The sequence below is a fragment of the Eumetopias jubatus genome, unplaced genomic scaffold (genome assembly GCF_037043125.1).
Source record: "Eumetopias jubatus isolate StellerSeaLion01/CBP00866 unplaced genomic scaffold, mEumJub1_p1.0 scaffold_6, whole genome shotgun sequence".
Lineage (NCBI taxonomy): Eukaryota > Metazoa > Chordata > Mammalia > Carnivora > Otariidae > Eumetopias > Eumetopias jubatus.
In genome coordinates this window covers 108,187,990-108,206,073 of record NW_028274812.1, presented here as the reverse complement: position 1 = coordinate 108,206,073, position 18,084 = coordinate 108,187,990, and the positions used below count along the sequence as shown (strand labels likewise).

The following is an 18,084-nucleotide window of genomic DNA, read 5'->3' as shown; positions in this document are numbered from 1 at the left end:
CAATGGAGGAATTTTTTTTTATTAAAGATTTTATTTCTTTATTTAAAAGAGAGAGAGCATAGGCTAGGGGGAGAGGCAGAGGGAGAAGCAGACTCCCTGCTCAGCAGGGAGCCCGATGCGGGGCTCGATCCCAGGACCCTGGGACCATGACCTGAGCAGAAGACAGACGCTTAAGTGACTGAGCCTCCCAGGCACCCCTGCAATGGAGGAATTAAATCAAGTCCCAGGCCCTGTGTGTTCTAAGTATTAAATTGGCAGGAAGGCATGTTGGTCATCTTTATATACTCTCTTCCCCCATGTATAATACAGTGTGGAATAGTGTCTTCTACAGGGAGTTCATGAGTACTGAATGAATAAATATAAACATAGGAAAACATCTTTGGATTGGACACGTGAACCTCTGCAAGCAGAATTTAAATTTACAACACTGGCTACATGCACACTGCTTCTAGAGGAATAGCTATTTTATTTATACAGAACTGTCTAAAACTGATAGCTAAATATGAAAGTAGGGCGCCTGGGTGGCTCAGTCGGTTAAGCGTCTGCCTTCGGCTCAGGTCATGATCCCAGGGTCCTGGGATCAAGCCCCACATCAGGTTCCCTGCTCAGTGGGGAGCCTGCTTCTCCCTCTGCTTGTGCTCTCTCTCTCAAATGAATAAAGTATTTAAAAATAAATAAATAGGGGCGCCTGGGTGGCTCAGTCGTTAAGCGTCTGCCTTCAGCTCAGGCCATGATCCCAGGGTCCTGGGATCGAGACCCGCATCGGGCTCCCTGCTCAGCAGGAAGCCTGCTTCTCCCTCTCCCTCTGCCCCTGCTTGTGTTGCCTCTCTCGCTGTCTCTGTCAAATAGATAAATAAAACCTTAAAAAAAATATTAAAGTTAAAAAAACCCCCAAAGAACCTAGATTAAGGTCTTGAACAGGTATGCCCCACTTAAAGCAAATTTTGTAGAAAACCCAGAATGGAAATTCTTATTCTCTTGAATAAATAAATTCAAAGATTTATCTATTGAGGCACGTGGGTGGCACCCCAGGTTTGTTTTTAGTCATTAAAAAGTAAACATACTCTAGAATTCGGAAATCCAGACTAGCAATGCATATACACCAGGGTGGACGGGACTTTGTGGCAAGTTCACGGTGAGCTACCCGTGTGTGATACTGAGCCCCCTAAGCTGCAGCCTGGGCAGTATGGTGTAGAGACCACCAACCCATCAAGGGGCTCATGTCCTGGCCTCTAGGATGTGTGTAGGGGGCACTTTAATGAGCCATTAAATCTCATCAGCAGACCTCTAAACCGGTCTACAGAAGCCAACTAACAGGTAAATTAGCATTTATCCAGCATTGAGAAGTCATTTCAGTGGCTAGAAAGAAGGAATGTTTAAGCCAAATGAAACTCAAAAAGATAACATTTTATTTTCAGAGCAACTGATGCAGTATCGAATCAGGTTTTCACAAATAAATAGGACAGTGTCTATTTGGTTACATCTCTGTTTGATGAATGCCTATCTATAGGAACTATAATAAATTTCTGAGAAGGTTAATGACTGGAACCTTTTAAGTAAAATTCTTCTGGCTCTCTTTCTGAAAAAAGGATTGTGAGAACTTTAAAAAAAAATGCTTTCAACTCTAGGGGAAAAAACCAACCTAGAATGCCTGTTTTATTTTGAAGGAATGCACCTTTTTAGGACAAGTCTATAAAACATCTTTATTTGTTTGTTACATATGATGTTTAAATATAACTTTGCTTTCAAGCTTCAAACTTTTTATTTTTTTAAGCCCCTGGTAAAATAAGACTTTTGGTTCACCTTAACAAAAACTGACCTAGGAAGAAACATTTTTAGCAAAATGTATTATAAAATTCACTAGAAAATACTGCCCTCTCTTTGCCAAAATGTTACATAAAATCCTTATTAAAAATACACACATTACAAAAGAAAAAATTATGAAGATGCTAATACATAGTGCTTTGGATACGGACCAAGGGACCTGCATTCCGGGGAAAATACAGTTAAGTACACTAAATATTATGATGTCAACTTATAATAGTGCAAACTTGAATAAATTACATCCTGAAATGGGAAGGCATGCAAGTCATTTGCTGAGAATAGAACATAACGAAGCCAGAACAGGAAGCAATCACAACACTATTTAAAAATGTTTTTGTTTTTATTACATTAATTTTTTTCAAAAATACTTTTCTTTACAATAGAACTCCTAGAAAATATTTACAACCTTCCTCTAATAAAATATAACAGCAGTTAAATATATTTGAAAATAAGATGGGTTTTTCCATAAAATATATCTGTTAACTTTTTATATACAAGCTTTCTCAAAGAGGTCTAAATTCACTAATGAAAAACCATCTGATAGTAAACAGTAACGGTGTTGAAGACATTAATCTTTAGGAAGAGAAGTTCTTTGGGGCGGGGAGGGTGAGAGAAGCAAAAACAGAACACATACATGCAGGCAGAATCATTGCAGAAGGAAAATAAGTGCAATATTTTACCATGAAGTCAATTCTTTAAGTTGATATTGTCAAGAAATACTTCTTCAGGAATTTGAACTGTCTCGTTAAGGAGGAGTTCTTTGGTTATTTCAAGTCAAAGATGCTTACATTATACTGCATGAAAAATCAAAATTAAATTGTGCATTACATTTTTTGCCTTGGCAACTCAGTTTATTTTTAATGTTTAAAACTGGAACGGCTGGGCAAGTCTCCAAACACAGCAAGTACATTTGCTTTATAAACATGTTTCTGGGTGTTTGCTCCTTTGATAGATAAGCTTTCATAGACCCGATAGCGGAACCATTCCAGAATCACTCTCAGACGCCGGCACACGCAGGGGGAGGCAGTCACCGGGACAGACGCAATCAAATCAGCTGATCTTACGGAATGGTTCTGGAACAATTCTGCCACAGAGTTGATGCACACTGCCTAGGCAGTTCTAACTCGAAACAGACGAGAGAATAACCTGTCTAAAATGGCAGCAAATAAAACCTTTCTTTTTGCCTTATAAGAAAGGATGAATGAAACTGCCAAGAACTTTTTTTTCTGAAAACAGAATGATGGAAACGAAAAGAACCTTTATATTTATCTTCCGTCCGTGGCTTTCCTGAGATTCAGAGAACACTGCCTCTGCGGAGCCGGGGTGGGCTGCAGTGTGTGCTAAAATGCTTCTGCCAGAGTCAAACTTCAAAGATGCTCAGGTCCTGTCCTCATACTTCTGCTGACATTCTCTCTAATGTCAAGCTATTAATTAATGTGCCCGCGGAGTAGCCTGGCACGATGGGCCACACCTACACCAGCTGGGGGAACCAGCCTACCTGGGGTGGGGCAAGGCCTGAAAGCCCTCCTTCCGGGAGTCAGGCAGCGTTAATGCTCAAGGGAAGGCCTCCAGGGGCAGTCCTCTCTGCTGGGCTGCGTCCCAGTCTGAAGACACGAGCTAATTTGCCCCAACGGGGGAGGGGGCAGTCTGACTCAGCTCAAAAGCCTGAGCTAAATGCCATTTTTGAAGGATTACAGGCTTATTACCTTCAAGTACAAACAGCAACCCTGCTATAGGGACAGGAAGAAGCAGAGCAGAGTTCTGTAGCTTGGAGAATTCTAGAAGTGCTTTGGTAAATGACTTGAATGAATACATTCCTTGTTTGAATGCAAATATTGGTAGCTAGAGTGGTATCTGAAACCATTATTGTTGGTCTTTAATGCTATTTCACTTGTATTTGCTATTAAATTGGTTAGGAAACAGTCCAGCAAAGGTGAATGACAGCAAAATCCCAGCGAATGAAGTTTCACAGTACTTCCAAGTGGTACAAAGTAATTCCAGAACTCCACGGACCATTAACAGTGTTGCAAAAAAGGGGCTCTTCCAGTCTGTAGTTTTGGGGCAAAAGAACACTTCTTGGTGTTCCAGAATGTGTGCCCCTCAACCACTCTCCCTAAACAGCCCTGGCAACTTCATGGTTGGGGTTGTTTTCCTCTAGATGGCTCAAGCTGGGACATGACTCTGCCAATCCACGAATCGGAACCAACTAGTTCCCTGGGGAGCAGGCAAGAGGACGCACTTGCTCTAGGAACCAGGTCCTCCGTAAAGCAGGGCATTGGAGTGAAAGCCTGAAATTGTACAGTACTCCTGGAAACAGGCCAACGGACACAGGCAAGGCAGGGAGAAAACTTATTTTCACATTTGGTCAACTTTCCAAATGGTGTATGTGCTAGAGGAAAGCCGTGTCACACGAGGGCTTGCTTTTTGCTCACTGGAAAGTTACCCCTTAGCACAGAATCTCCTGGCAGAGACTCCGGGTTCACTGCAAACCACAGAATGAGGTCAGAACAGAACAAAAATAACTCTTAGTGGGAAAGGATGGCCCAAGGCCCCAACACGAAGAGGGTAGCCTGCTTCACACACGCACACGCATCCACACGCTCACGGCAAGCTTTGGGATCAAAGGCAGCAAGGATGGTTGACATCTGAAAGCAAAAGAACATTGAAGGTCAGGTTTATTCCCTGCCAGGAATGAGTTCGTAGGAATGTAGCCCAGATGAAACACCTCTTAAATAGAGTTGTGCCAATTATTTATTCCCTCCAACCTCCCACAGAAACATTGATTTTTTTAAATAAAAGGAAAAGAAACTGAAAAAAAAAATTTTTTTTTCCTAAACCTGAATGAAACGACCACTTTTTTAAACAGGTAGTTTAAAATGGTTACAAAGCGAGCAGGAAGTCCAGGTTTCCTGATTAACGAAGACGGAGGCCGTGGGTGCTGGCTGTCTCTGCGTGACAAGCGGGGCTTTATAGTTCCGCGTCACCCTGAAGCAAAACCGAATCTTGGTCATCCAAGAGGAGATCCGTGTCCACGACCTCAGCCTCTTCCATGACGCCTCCCAACTGCTGGACCACGTCGCCATCGAGGAGGTCCACGTCCTTGATGGGTTTGATCAGGCTCAGCTGGTCCAGGGGCAGCAGCCCCGGCGCCCCCGCGGTCCTCTCGATAGTGGCGGCCATTTCGGCGGCAAAAGCTGCCTTCTGAGCCTTTTGCCTCTGCTGTTCCTCCTGCTGCCTGTGTGTTTTCATGTGCGCATTACGGCTTTTGATCTTGAAGAAGACTCTAAAGATGAAGAAAAAGAAGCGTGTGAAACTGAGGAGATTGGAGTTCTTGGAAATCCGGGTGCCCTACAGGGAATAGGGGCTGCGTGGTCTAACATCTGGTCTGGGTGGCTTTGTCGGGAGTCCCTGGGCCACCTAGGACCTCCACTCCTGTTGCCTGCCCTCTCCGAGCATTACAAGGGAGAGGGGATGGGGACGGGAGCACACGTACAGTGTGACAATGGAGGGGGAGTTCTCAAAGGTCTTCCTGTCCATCTGTGGTGGGCAGCACATGCTGTTCGCCTCCTTTGGCTTCCCCCTTTCTCGCTTCGTCCCAACAGAATCGCAGAATCTGAGAATCCCTCAAGCATGCTGCTGAGCTCTCATAGTTCCCATAATAAAACGCATCATCTGCCTTTGGCTTCTGTCCCTGTTCTTCCACAAATTTCTTGAAGGCTCTACCTGATTCTTCACACTTGGTATATTCCTCTTCCCTCCACCCTCTCCAACTGGACTCTTGTCCCCTCCACTGCAGCCCCAACCCTCTGCTCAAGGCCACCCGTCACTCTGTGTGGCCAAATCCAATGCCCCCCATTCCATCTTTATTGTACCTGACTTCTGAGCTACACCCACTACTCCTTTTCACCTAAGATCCCTTCTCATTGGCCATCATATTGTCATAATTTCCTCCTTTTAGCTTTAGAAGGAAATAGTAGTTCTCAGCTGTGGGTGATTTTGCCTCCCCAGGGACACTTGTTGATATCTGGAGACATTTTTGACTGTCACAACTCAAGGGGCAAGATGGTATTTCTCGAATCCAGTGGGCAGAGGCCAGGGAGGTGGCTACATATCCTACAGCATGGAGGGCGGCCCCCTCTTCCACAAACAAGGACTGATCAGACCTAAATGTCACTGCTGAGGTTGAGAAACTCCAAGACAAGGGGCCCGCAAACCATGGTCAGTGGACCAAATCCAGCCCACTGAATTTTTGTAAATAAAGTTTTATTGGAACACGGCCGTGTCTCTTTGCTTATGGACCGTCTATGGCTGCTCTGCCTGGCAATGGTACAGCTGAATAGCGGTGACTGAATGGTTGTATGGCCTGCAAAGCCTTAAATATTTCTCCCTGAACCTTTTTCAGAAACTGTTTGCCCAGATGTGAGGCTGCCTCTTTCGGGAGAGGGGGTGGCACAAATACCCTGCATTCATTCCTGAGCTCATAAAGGGAAAGGAAAAAAAAACTCTGATTTCTAAGACAAGCAGAGTTGATGAATCACAATTGCCCGTATTGAAACTGTTTCATGTAATGAACATAATTTCAGCAGCTAAAACAGGCATTCTGCAAACATTTGCCTGTTATTCCTACTCCGGAAAACCACAGAAAATATTTCTATTTTCCACAAAGTCTTAACTGGAGTTATGGTATTAAAAGGTCCCAAGCAACATAAAAACAAAGACAAGGAAAACACTTAATGGATGTCACTGAGAGACAGCCAGAAAGCTCAAGATGCTAATTCTGGTTTGTTAAAATGTTCTTTGTCTCCACCTGGTGGGATAAAGAGTTGTGGCCTGTGTGTAGCCCAGTGAGTGGAGGTGTTAGCTCCCCTCAGGGGAGAGATGGGAGATAAAGGGCATCAGCCTGAAGATGGTTCCTTCAAGTCAGGAAGCCTAATGATCCATCTGGGGGCTCACTTCTCCGTGATAAGATGAAGGTGATGCCTTGTCATGGTTCTGAAGGGTATGAGAACACAGGGGGGCTAAACTAGCCATCTCCCCCATCCCTGTGCTTCACAGAGAGAAGACTGTTCTAATTCCACCTCACCGTGGCGAGTGCCACCAGACGGAGTTAGGTTCACTCAGAGGCTGAGAGCGCCGGCCTGGGTCAGGCTGCAGAGCCTGAATCCCGACTCAGATGTGCACTGTGACAAAGACCTCACCCTTTCTGTGCCTCATTTTCTCAGCTCGTCAAAAAAGCAGCTACTAAAAGTGTCTACCCCATTGTGCTAAAGATTAAGTGAATCAATACCTGTGCAAATCCTTTAAAACCGTCCCAGGCAAATAGTACCTGATAAGTGGCAGGGACTGGTAAGTTGTGTGAAATAGCCTAATGAGTATTATAAGCAGAGGTCCCAGTTGGCCTCATTCATACAACTAGGGAGGCTAAAGGAAGTCACTCATGACAACCCCTCCAAGTCAGGCGGACTCACTGAGAAGTGGAATTCTACACTGGATGCTGTGGGAAGGAACGCTGTGCATCTTATCATCAGTGATATTTTCCACCTAAAATAAACAGACCAATAGCATGGAGCAGTGGTCAGGAGCCCGGGCTCTGCCCTTCAACAGAGATGGGTCCAAATCTCAGCTCTGCTCTCATTGGGGGTGTGACCTGAGGCAAGTCATAGTTACCTAACTTTGAATCTTTATTTGTATGACAAGGATAAAGACAGCCTCTGCATCACATGTGGTTTCTGTGTGAGGATTAAGATGAGCTCCTGCCATAAAGTATTGTCACAAAATGAGTGCCCAGCAAGCGTTAGATGTTATTATATTACTGCCTACTGCCAGTTTTTCTCTCTTAGTTGTCTTAAATTATACATAAAAGGACAGGCATGACAAATAGGCTTTATCTCCTGAGTCATCCCAATCCATCGGTTATGCCTGCTTGAAGCATTCCGATGGAAAAGATTTGAGGTCCTGTCTTAAGATGATAGCGAAGAGTGCAGCAATCAGTTAGTGATGTCTGCCCCAGACACAGGCGAGAGCCAGTGGTGGGAAGACAGTTCCTGATAGGTGTTTCAGAGCCATTCTCAAATCACTAAGCAGCAATGGAAAGAAAGCCCCACTCGTGACTACGGTTTGGGTGTGAAGGGATGGAGTGGGAATCCAAGTCCCACCCACCATTTCTGAAAAAGAGCGAAGTTTTTGTTACTAGAGGTTTGCCCTGAAGTTATCTGTCCTTATTAGGCGTGAGGATATCAGAATGACCATATTCTGAGTCAGAGACGAGGTCCACCCACCCTGAGGCTCTGTGCAGACCGCAAGGATGATACGAGGGAGTATTTGGAGACACTGGGTTCTTTTTCTAGCTGAAGGAACCTCAGAGCATCTTGGCCCGGCCTCCCCAGAGCAATGATTCATCAGGAACTCAGACTCAGTGCCCGGTCCAATTGCACGTACTTGCCGCACTCCTTGCAGGGGAAGATGGTGGTGGGGTCTGTCTCGCTGCTGGTGGTGCTATGAGAGGGGGAGCTCTTCACTGAGCAGTACCCGCTCTGGGTGCTGCCCGGCTTCTGCTTCCCACAGGGGGTGGCCCCCCGGGCTTTGGTCACCTGGTTGGTGCCACCGTGGATGCGGGCGTGGCCGTTCAGTGCCTGTCGGGAGCTGAACACCTGGGGAAGAAAGGGAGTGACATGACATCTACAGTCCTGAAAAGGAAATTAGGGTTATTAGTTACTCAGTGGTGAAACACAGGATACTTGAAACAGTGTCTAATGATGGCGGGCGGGGGTTTTAAGTAAGCAAACTTTGGACACAGGCATGAAAAGGTCAAGGTCAAATACTACCACTGCGCCCCTAAAAAAAAAAAAAACACACACACATCGTTGTTACAACCGGAAGACAGGAAGTACTGCGTGCGGCACAGTCTGAAGGACAGAGCTGCCGTCTAGCAGTCAGGGCACTGGGGGGCGAGATCCAGCACCTCTGCCTCACAGGGAGGGCCGCTGGGCCATTTCCCCTCTGTACACCTGATTTTTTTTTTTTTTTTCCATCTGTAAGGTGAGGGAGGTGGCCAGCTTTCAAACTCTTTTTTTTTAAGTTGGAAATGACCTCCCCTTCCCTGCCCCGCCCCCTTTTCTTTTCTCCTCCCCTTTCCTTTCTTTCCTTTACTTTAAGAAAAACAAATCAAAACAAATCAAGTCTTGCTCAAAAGCTCAAAGTTAAAAGCAGAGGTGCTCTGGCCGAAATAGAGGCAGCACCCCGGAAGTGAGCCAATTTGCTCAGCTCTATCTCCCCAGCACGGAAAGCCTTAGCACCCCAAGAAACACAGTTGGAAAGACACTGATGAGCTGCTCTGATAAATTCTATATATTAATCAGTGGCCAATTGTCAAAGCAATGTTTCAGACTCCCAAATTTTACTGCGGGATGATAAAAAGGGGCAGGACGAACCTGGACAGTCTTTTGAAACTTGCCATAAAGCAGGTTCTCCCAACCTCAGTATGACTGACATTTGGGGCCGGATAGTTTTTGTTGGAGGGGGGCCGTGTTAAGTAGGATATTTAGCAGCATCCCTGGCCTCTGCCCAGGAGAAGCCAACAGCACCTCTCCAGATGTGATATAAATGTCTCCAGACATTGCCAAAGGGTCTTGGGGAACAAAGTCATTCCCAGTCGAGCACCACTACTGTAAAGAGATGCAATCCGCTCCCCTGAATTCAAAGAGCCCCGACTTCCAGCTTGTTAAACACATCAGCTAACAGCCATACCCATGGAGCTTGCTCTGTGTGAAATTCATGAGTTCTGTTTATGGTCTTACTGGGGAAAAAAATAAATCTATGGCTGATTTAGCAACCCAAACTTCCAGGCTTAGGCAAGGAATAAAACCAACATGCTTTTTCCCTGTGAATTTTAAAAATCATTAAAAAAAATATCCAGCTTGCTGAGCATTTCTGATTGGGAAAAGTGAAAGATGACTTTCCACTCCAGTCAAGGATTTACCGTACACCAAAACTATGAATTGACGAAACAGTGAATTTCTAAACAAATTCACCCAGAAATATTGTCATTTAAAGTCACACCTTAACCATCCCTGAACGGAAGCGCTCTACACAAAATGGAAATGATGCGGTGACACTTCCAGGTCATTAAACATCAAAGACAGAAACAAGCTAGCAATTTCTTATGTTCTCTTCGCAGCTAATGTAAAATGTATGTATGTTTTTCTCTTACTTTTTCATTTTTTTCTCAGACGTTAATCAAGTGAATTTCTGCTTTAGGATCTAAATATTTTAAAGACTATTGCTTTCTCCATCTAAGTGACAGAATCCTCAAACAGCATTCAATACACTCTGGAAAACAGTATTGTCCTGTATAATATACAAGCAAAGATGTACACCAGCTTGGAAAAAACGGCTTCTTGTGAAGGAGTAACATTCTCATTTTTTTTGAGTAGTACCTCTAGAACGCACCTGTACAGGTGTGCCTGGCTTTAAGAAATCTGATTTGGGAAAAGTTCATCAATTCAGACTAGTGGGGGACTGGTGGGGGACTGAAAGTCTAAAGTTAACAGCTTAAAAAAATATATCCTTTAAAATACATGGGAGCCTTAGACCGGACCAGTATAGATTCTGTAAGGCCTTCCTTAGTGCCAAGAATGATCAAACGGTAAATTTGTTTTATTTTAGCTAAACGATTATTTCCAACGTACTTGAAATGTACTATATTCAATAATTATACAGACTCCCCTTCAGCCCGTTTACATGATTAATTTACTTAGTAAAAATTTTTTTGGTTCTCCCCAAAGAGTACCAAGGTAAACTTTAAGCTAAATTTTTTAAAAGACTTTTATTTATATTACAGTGAGAGAAGGAACACAAGCACGGGGAGTAGGAGAGGGAGAAGCAGGCTTCCCGCAGAGCAGGGAGCCCGATGTGGGGCTCAATCCCAGGACCCTGGGATCATGACCTGAGCCAAAGGCAGATGCTTAATGACTGAGCCACCCAGGCGCCCCTTTAAGCTAAATCTTTGTAATGACTTTCTCAAATTTCAAATTAATGACATTTGAATGAGTAACACTTGATGGAATACGAAACTTTGCAAAATCTTCTGGACAGGTGAGATGGCCAGGAATGGGGTCAAGTTGTAATGAAAGGGCAAAACCTTCTCTGTGGGCTCCCCCACGGCATTTCAATGCATGCTTTACAGGGCAGGACGTAGTGGCACACGGACCCGCGGGGTGGAGGGGCACCAAGAAACACGGGGTGTAAGTTCTGGAGTCCAAGGCTCACTGCAGAACCATTCACAGCGGCTCTGAAGAGCTCTGGATCACATGCTTCCCAGGGGGCGGGGACCTTCTCTGTGGCCCCTGAGCGCCCAGCACAGCAACATCTGCCGGCTGAACGAATAAGGAAACGAAAAGACAGGAGACAAAGCCATGGCAATGTGGAGTCTCCTCTGTGAAACTTTCCTTGCTGCAAGTGCACCCTTTCTAAAATGCCCCGTCCTTAAAGCCAGGCACAGCCCACCGCCCTCTTAGTCCCAGGTCCCCCGAGGAGGCAGCGACACTTACAGCCCCGCAGTTGGGCATCTCACAGATAAAGGAGCCGGAGGGCTGGCTGAGGGCCTGCAGGGGCGGCCCCTCCGCGGGAGCCAGCACGGGGCCTGGCGGCGGCTCGGGAGACTTGGGCACTTCGCTCTCCTCTTCTCTCGTGGATTTCCTATCTTCTTCTGGGTCCTCCTCCTCCTCCTCTAACTCTTCTTCTTCTTCACTCGTCTGGTGGTGAGGCAATAAAAGCAAAAGAGGGGACATCCCCAAATGGCATTTTTAGTGATAAACAGAGCCACCAGCCGGAAGAGGAGAGAGGGGCTAACACAGGGATCCTGTCTAAGGAACGGGACAGAGCCCTCTGGGGAGGGCTACCGCCTCTACCAGGTCGGTCATTGGGCGCTTGGGGCTTTGAGGTCGAGGAAGTCCCCCCGCCTCACTTTGGGGTCCCCTCACCACTTATATGATATAAAAATATGTTAATGCAGGGAGGAGAGATTTCTGTGTGTAGAGTTTCTCCCCCTGGTTCAAGACCAGCAGACCTTGAAATGGATTAAAACTCGCTTGTGAGCAGCTCTGTCTCCCCAGAGCAGTGACGAGGGCTTTCAAGCAGGAATGATACTGTGGAAACTCCTCTGGAGAGAGACTAAAGACCCATATAATGATTTGTTTCCAGGCCTTATGATACATTTCCGTATGAGATGCCCCACATGTCTGATCTGACTCATGGCCTGTGGAAAGCATGGGACCCATGGTGCTCTGACGGGCTCCTGCTTGCTCTTGTCAAAATGGAATCCAAGAGTGAATGTCAACAACTTTGTGGAGAGGAAAGGGGAAGAGATAACCCCCCACCCCCTCACCCTGCATTTTTTTTTTTTTTTTGGACTGTCATCATGCGCTTGGAGAAATGCCTTCCAGAGGCATTCTATGAAAAAGAACATGAAAAATATTAGTAGCCTCACTGCTACTCTGTCCCCTCCCCCTACTTCAGAACAGCAACCAAGTGGCGAACAAAGCAGAAAATCCTGTCTTCCTCAGAGTTTACAAGATAGTAAGTCACTGGAGCAGCCTGGCATCCTACTGTGGGAGGGTTGGGATGGAGGCCAGGGATGCAGGAGGCCCTCATTCTACTTGTTTAACTACCTTACTCTGCTTCCTCCGTCCTCATGGAGGGATGCTGGCTCCTGCAGGCTGAGGAAGGACTGAGGCCCAGGGGAAGGGAGTTCTATGTTACATCAATCTCATTCCAACTTCTATTTCACAGCACTTCACAGTTTACAAAGCATTTTCATGTTTGCGGTCTCACCCAACAAGACAGAAACATCCTCCCATTTTACAGATGAGAAAACAAAAGGCACATCCTGCCACCTCCACCCGACAGGTCAATTGTGTTGTCTGCCAGGCTCTGCTTAAAGCACATGGGTCCCAGTTTGGTTTACCCCAGAGAGGGATGTAACTCTGGGGGAGCTTACAATTCTTAGAACCCAGAAGCGAGAATTCCCGAAAGGAACAAAGATTTCTAAGAGTGGAGCAGTACCCTGGGATCCAGAAACCACAAGTTTTCTCTCTCCAGTTTGGATTGGGGACAGGAGAGAAAGACGATGCCAGTAAATATGGGGCGTTTAACATTCTGACACTGTTCCACTGTTCTCTGCATTTAATACCATATACATGCATATTTGAGATGATGTAGTGACAGGGTGTACTTAAGAAATAGCTTCAGTGTCCAGTGGGTTAATTACGATTAACTAGTAATGATTACATTTGCTGAAAGACTTCAAAGAGTACAGATGTAGGCCTACTTCATTTTACAGAGTGATTCATGATATGTAAGTTGTAGGTCTCATAATTATGACTGTAGAACACAAGGGTTGATTTTACTTAAATAGTCTGATTCCCGTGTGAATCCATCATCTTTGGATCTCAAGGGGTTTCAGGTAAAACCACATTATGTCAAACTCCAACGGTTCACTCCGTTCCTTTCTAGAACTAGAACTCTGTGGACTCAATATTGGTTTATTACGCAGGCCATGGTCTATAGCTTGGCACTTAAAATAGATCACACGATAACTTTTAATGACAATGGCATCTGTTTTACAGTGCTTGTTATAATTGTAATTTTCTCACAATACCTTTTTTTGGCTTAAAAGCTCTTAGAAAGAGACATTCCACATAGCCACAAATTTACAGATTAAATTACACTGTACTGGATTATATCCGTCTCTGGAATTTAGATAGGTTTTATTTCAACTGGCAATCTACACATGTTCACAACATGATTTATCGTCAAGCCATATGGCTTACCAAAGTGACTAAGAGATACAAAGATAGGAGGACAAAAACCCTAACATGTACAACTTTGTATCAACAAGTTGGCCATTTCATGTGTATTGTGAAATGAAACACTGAATAATATTCCAAAATTGGTAGAAGGTGGGCAAATACAGGATAGGGAGGTGGTGATATATTTAACATTGGTGCCTAAAACCTTGAGTGTCTGCAGTAAGAGTTTCTTGAGGAGGATGATATTCTTATTTCTCAGGAATGCAAACAGAATTCGCATTATGAGACATTTGTAAGTTAAAATACAAATGCTCGACAGCCCAAATTTACTCAGAGACATAAATCTGAGCATCACAATTACTAATGATGATGATGATGGGGATGAAAACATATTGAATGCCTGCTATGAATTAGGCACCACACATATACACACACACATGTGTACACACATACATATACGTGAAATTTCTGGTGCGCACGATAACCCCGTACACATTTTTCTTTTTTAAACAAATGAGGAAATTGGCCAGAGAACGACTTTCCCCAAGGTCACATAGCTGGTAAAGAAGTTGAACTGAGATTGAAACCTAAACCATCTGATTTCAAAACCTCAGCGTTCTTCATTTATTGGCCCTGCAGCAAATGTCCACAGGGGAACATGTGTTCCTCTGCATATTGTTTAGGTTTTCAGCCCAAACACAGAGACCTTAACCCCTCAAAGCCACTGGCCACAGCTGCCTGTAAATATCGAAGGGCAGCAGGAGGTTTCCCAAGCCCCCATCAGTGGACCAGGTTGTAGTAACTTAGGTGCTTAGACCATGGGTGAGCTTGGCCCTTGGAGTCCTGACTGCTGTCTTCCAAAGTTAGCTACTTTCCTCGTTTAGTTTCTTGAATTGTGCTGAATTTACAACCAGATCCACAGATTGGCCTTGAGTGGGAGCATGAATGCGGGTAGGAGACAGGGAGGTGTGATCAGCACTTTCCTCCTACATCTCTAACAGAGCCCACCTTGGTCCCCTTCTTTTGCTTCCAAGGTGGAAGGACCTATCATAGCTTCAGGCCAGAAGTCTACTCAGCTGAGTAAGCTATTGTGTTCTGTTGGCCTTCTGGCTACCTCAAGAGCAGCCATTCCTCACAAACTCTCCTTTTCCCTTCTCCCCACAAAAGTCCCTGAACTATCTGAGTGTGTTCCATCATGTTCTATCTGGGACAAACACTACGGACCTATGATCAGGAAGCCATCCCAGGTGTCCAGGCAGGCCCAGAGGACAAAGGGCAGGACCCCTAGGACTGTGCCTTCTGCACCCTCCCCATTTCTTGCATGGTCCCAATTTTTCATCTCTACTTTGCACACTTTCCTTGGAAGGCTGACTGTGCCTTCACTGTGCCTAAAAGGGCTACCTTTTTTGTGAGCTACCATGCTGACCTTAAATCAAGACTTCCTTCCTCCTTCCTTCCCTCCCTCTTTCATTTTTATGGGCCTGAGTCATCTCTGCACATAGCTTTTTGCTCTCCTTAAGGTAACAAGGGTGGGGATGCTCTCCTGATCCAACTTAATCCTGGCTCCTGGTGAATAAGCCCAAGAAGGTGGGCATCATCTTAACCTCTCCTCCTTAGTCTCAGTTTACATGTTGGCCTGGGCCTTTCTGTACATCTCCAGAGCCCTGTTGGCCCACGACTGCACCTCTTCCTTATGTGGTAACATCTTCCTTAGCAGCAATCCCTTGCTCTGAATCCCCTTGTTCACCCCATCACCCTGCAGTGAGTTCATAGAGGGACTGTTGCTATGATCCACAGTAACTCCTATCTGGGAATGATGTTCACTCAATTCGTTCAACAAATATTTAGAGTATCTATATTATGCCAGGAACTCCCCTAGGCACTTGGTAACACATAGCTGGAAAGACATCAATTTGCCCTAGGAAACCATATCCTCTTGATTTTGCCTTCTTCCAAAACATGACTCTGACAGAGGCCAGAACATTTCAGGACTGGAAGGGACTTTCCAAATCATCTAAGCCATCTGCCCCATTTTGTAGGTCAGTAAGCTTAGGATCCAGGTCCTAGGTCTGCAAGCCCAGGATTCTTCATGCCTCCTTGTTTGCTGTCTGGTCCACTCATCTGGAAAGTAATGCTCTGTGTGACCTTGGGCAGCCCTTCCCCTCTCTGGGCCTCAAACCCCTGCCTGGGGCATGGTGGAGCTGGATGAGAGAGAGGACCTAAGGCCTTTCTGGTTCTCGTCTTATGCTGCTTGTAATCAGTCTTGGGGTTCATGCTAAAGCTTCCATTTGCATATGCCATATCCTTCCAACTTCAGTATATGCTCCTGGTGCGGGGCAGGAGGGCCAGAGGCTAGTTAACATCCTTAGGTCACCCACAGCACCACATATGCATTGTTGTTTACACTGTGGGAACTCAACTGTGTTTAGCTGATTGAGCCAGAACAGGCCACATTGCTTTTTTTAAACATTAGGCCACATGTGAGAACAACGCTCTTCAGTTATAAGACAGCACCTACTTCGACCACTCAGACCATGGAAAACCGCGAACATAGACCACCATCACCTCTGATGCAGATGTTGATTTTTTCCTGATATCTGGGTCCAAATATAAATTCAAATATGTGTGTATATTTCACAGCTAAGATCATTCCCAGTAGGAACCTGGAACTTGAGGCATTAATGAGTCCAAGAGTTTTTATACTTCCTAAAAGAATTTGCATTTGACTGCTCTTAAGTATCACACAGGGAATCAGGCTCAGAGAACATCCTCACCAGCCATTTGACCGCGGCTAAGTTACCTAGGCTCTGTACCTTAGTTCCCTACCTCACGAATTGGCTGTGAGGATTAAATGAGTCAATATTGGTAAGAGGACTAGCACAAGGCCCAGCACATACAAAGGGCTATGTAAGTGTCTCTTAAAGAAAATAAGCCACTTATGTGCTAACACTCACAACTGGGGCATTATGGGGAATGAAAGTGTAATTACAGATATTCACAACAATCATGAATTCCAAACACTTTCCCCGACGGTGACAGCCTGGAGTTCACTAATCTGTTATAAGACATGCCATTTTTACACACCTATGCATGGCAGGTAATTTCCACAGTGCTTTTAGATTTCCCCTGGTTATGGATGCAGATAAAAAGAGTGAACCACAAGGACAAAAGTGATAGTAATTACCAAAGCCACACATTAGGGGTTCGGAGAAGATTTCAATGTCTTTCATTTTTGGTATGTTATGCCTTTAGTGTATACTGAATATGCAGACAACTTTGGATCGTCTGCCACTGAAGGAAATCAGTCTCGGGGATAAATGGTGATTAAGGATTAGAATAATACACACACTGCTAACTATTCCTCAGTAATTGAGAGGTCCTGGCACCGTCTAGAGGCCAGAGCTCCTCCTAGGTCATGCTTCACGGACGCTGTGGGAAAACCCGAGGGTTCTGGTTCTCTGGCCAGCAGCATCTGTGACACGGATGGATCAGAAAGGATAACCTGGGGGGTCAAGGGCACCCACTAATAAGCCATCAAGTCAAGGCTGGGACCACCCTGGCTTCACTCCCCTGGCCCTGCCTGCCTTGGAAACCAGGCCAGCCCTCACCTCCTGAACTGAGCGTTGAGCTCTGGGGCAAACCCAGGACCACCTTCCTTCTGGCATTTCTAGGCCAGGGAGCGGGACTGTCATCCGCTCCCTGTGATCACCTCAGTAAAGCCAAGCCAAACACCAGCCACTTACTAACCTGGGTGTGGGGCGGGAGCGGGGCCCGCATAAGCAGCGACTGAGCAGCTTCACTCACCACAGAATCATCGATTTCTGCGAGGCGTGTCCGGTGTTTCCGCCCCAAGCGCATTATCTTTTTCCACGTGTAGTAGTACTCCACACACTGAGCCACTGTCTTAGACTTCACCTGCCGGGAAAGCCATCTCCAGATCAGCTCAGCAGGGCGCGATGTGCCAAGCCACAAGTTTTTGTGAAAAGTTAATTTTCTAATAGGTAATAGGTGTATGCAATTCAATTAAAAAAATGTAGATAGTGAAAACCCTCCTTCCATGCCTCGTCTCCCTCCATCCAGTTCTCACCCCCGACCCCTGCCACACAGCTAGTCCCTCTTCTTCGTTTCTTGGGTCTCATTCCAGAATCTCTTTATGCATATACCAAAGAACACAAAAATATATTTCTCCTCACAAGAGGCGGCACACTGTCTATACTGTTTTGCAACTTGATTTTTTTTTTTTTCACAATATAGCCTGGAGATCTTTTTTCATGTCAGCCCATAGAGAGCTCATTTCTTTTTTTAACCCATAAAGCAGCATGCTTTTTCATTTAATGTGCTTGAGCATATTTGGCTCTCCAGCCGGTTGACCTTCAAAAATCTATTTATGAAAAATATTCCTTAGTAATCGAACAGGAATGTAAGGCAAAAGTTATGGTGACAAGAGCTTAGT

General features: G+C 45.3%; 1 protein-coding gene across 12 annotated transcripts in view; it reads right to left on the bottom strand.

The window, feature by feature from the left end:
• Positions 1-1,386: 1,386 nt before the first annotated feature.
• TRERF1 (transcriptional regulating factor 1) overlaps positions 1,387-18,084 on the bottom strand; it is a 198,415-nt gene continuing 181,717 nt past the window's right edge. For 7 of the 12 annotated variants that reach the window (XM_088023989.1, XM_088023986.1, XM_088023988.1 and 4 more), the window contains 4 exons: positions 17,436-17,546; positions 11,373-11,576; positions 8,263-8,510; positions 1,387-5,107 (listed from right to left, as the gene is read on the bottom strand). In XM_088023989.1, coding sequence (XP_087880115.1) covers positions 4,792-5,107; positions 8,263-8,510; positions 11,373-11,576; positions 17,436-17,546 — 879 coding nt within the window. In that variant the 3' untranslated portion in view covers positions 1,387-4,791. Of the gene's footprint in view, positions 5,108-8,262; positions 8,511-11,372; positions 11,577-17,378; positions 17,547-18,084 lie in introns of all 12 variants that reach the window. The other 5 variants (XM_028097483.2, XM_028097491.2, XM_028097493.2 and 2 more) reach the window with 2 other exon arrangements.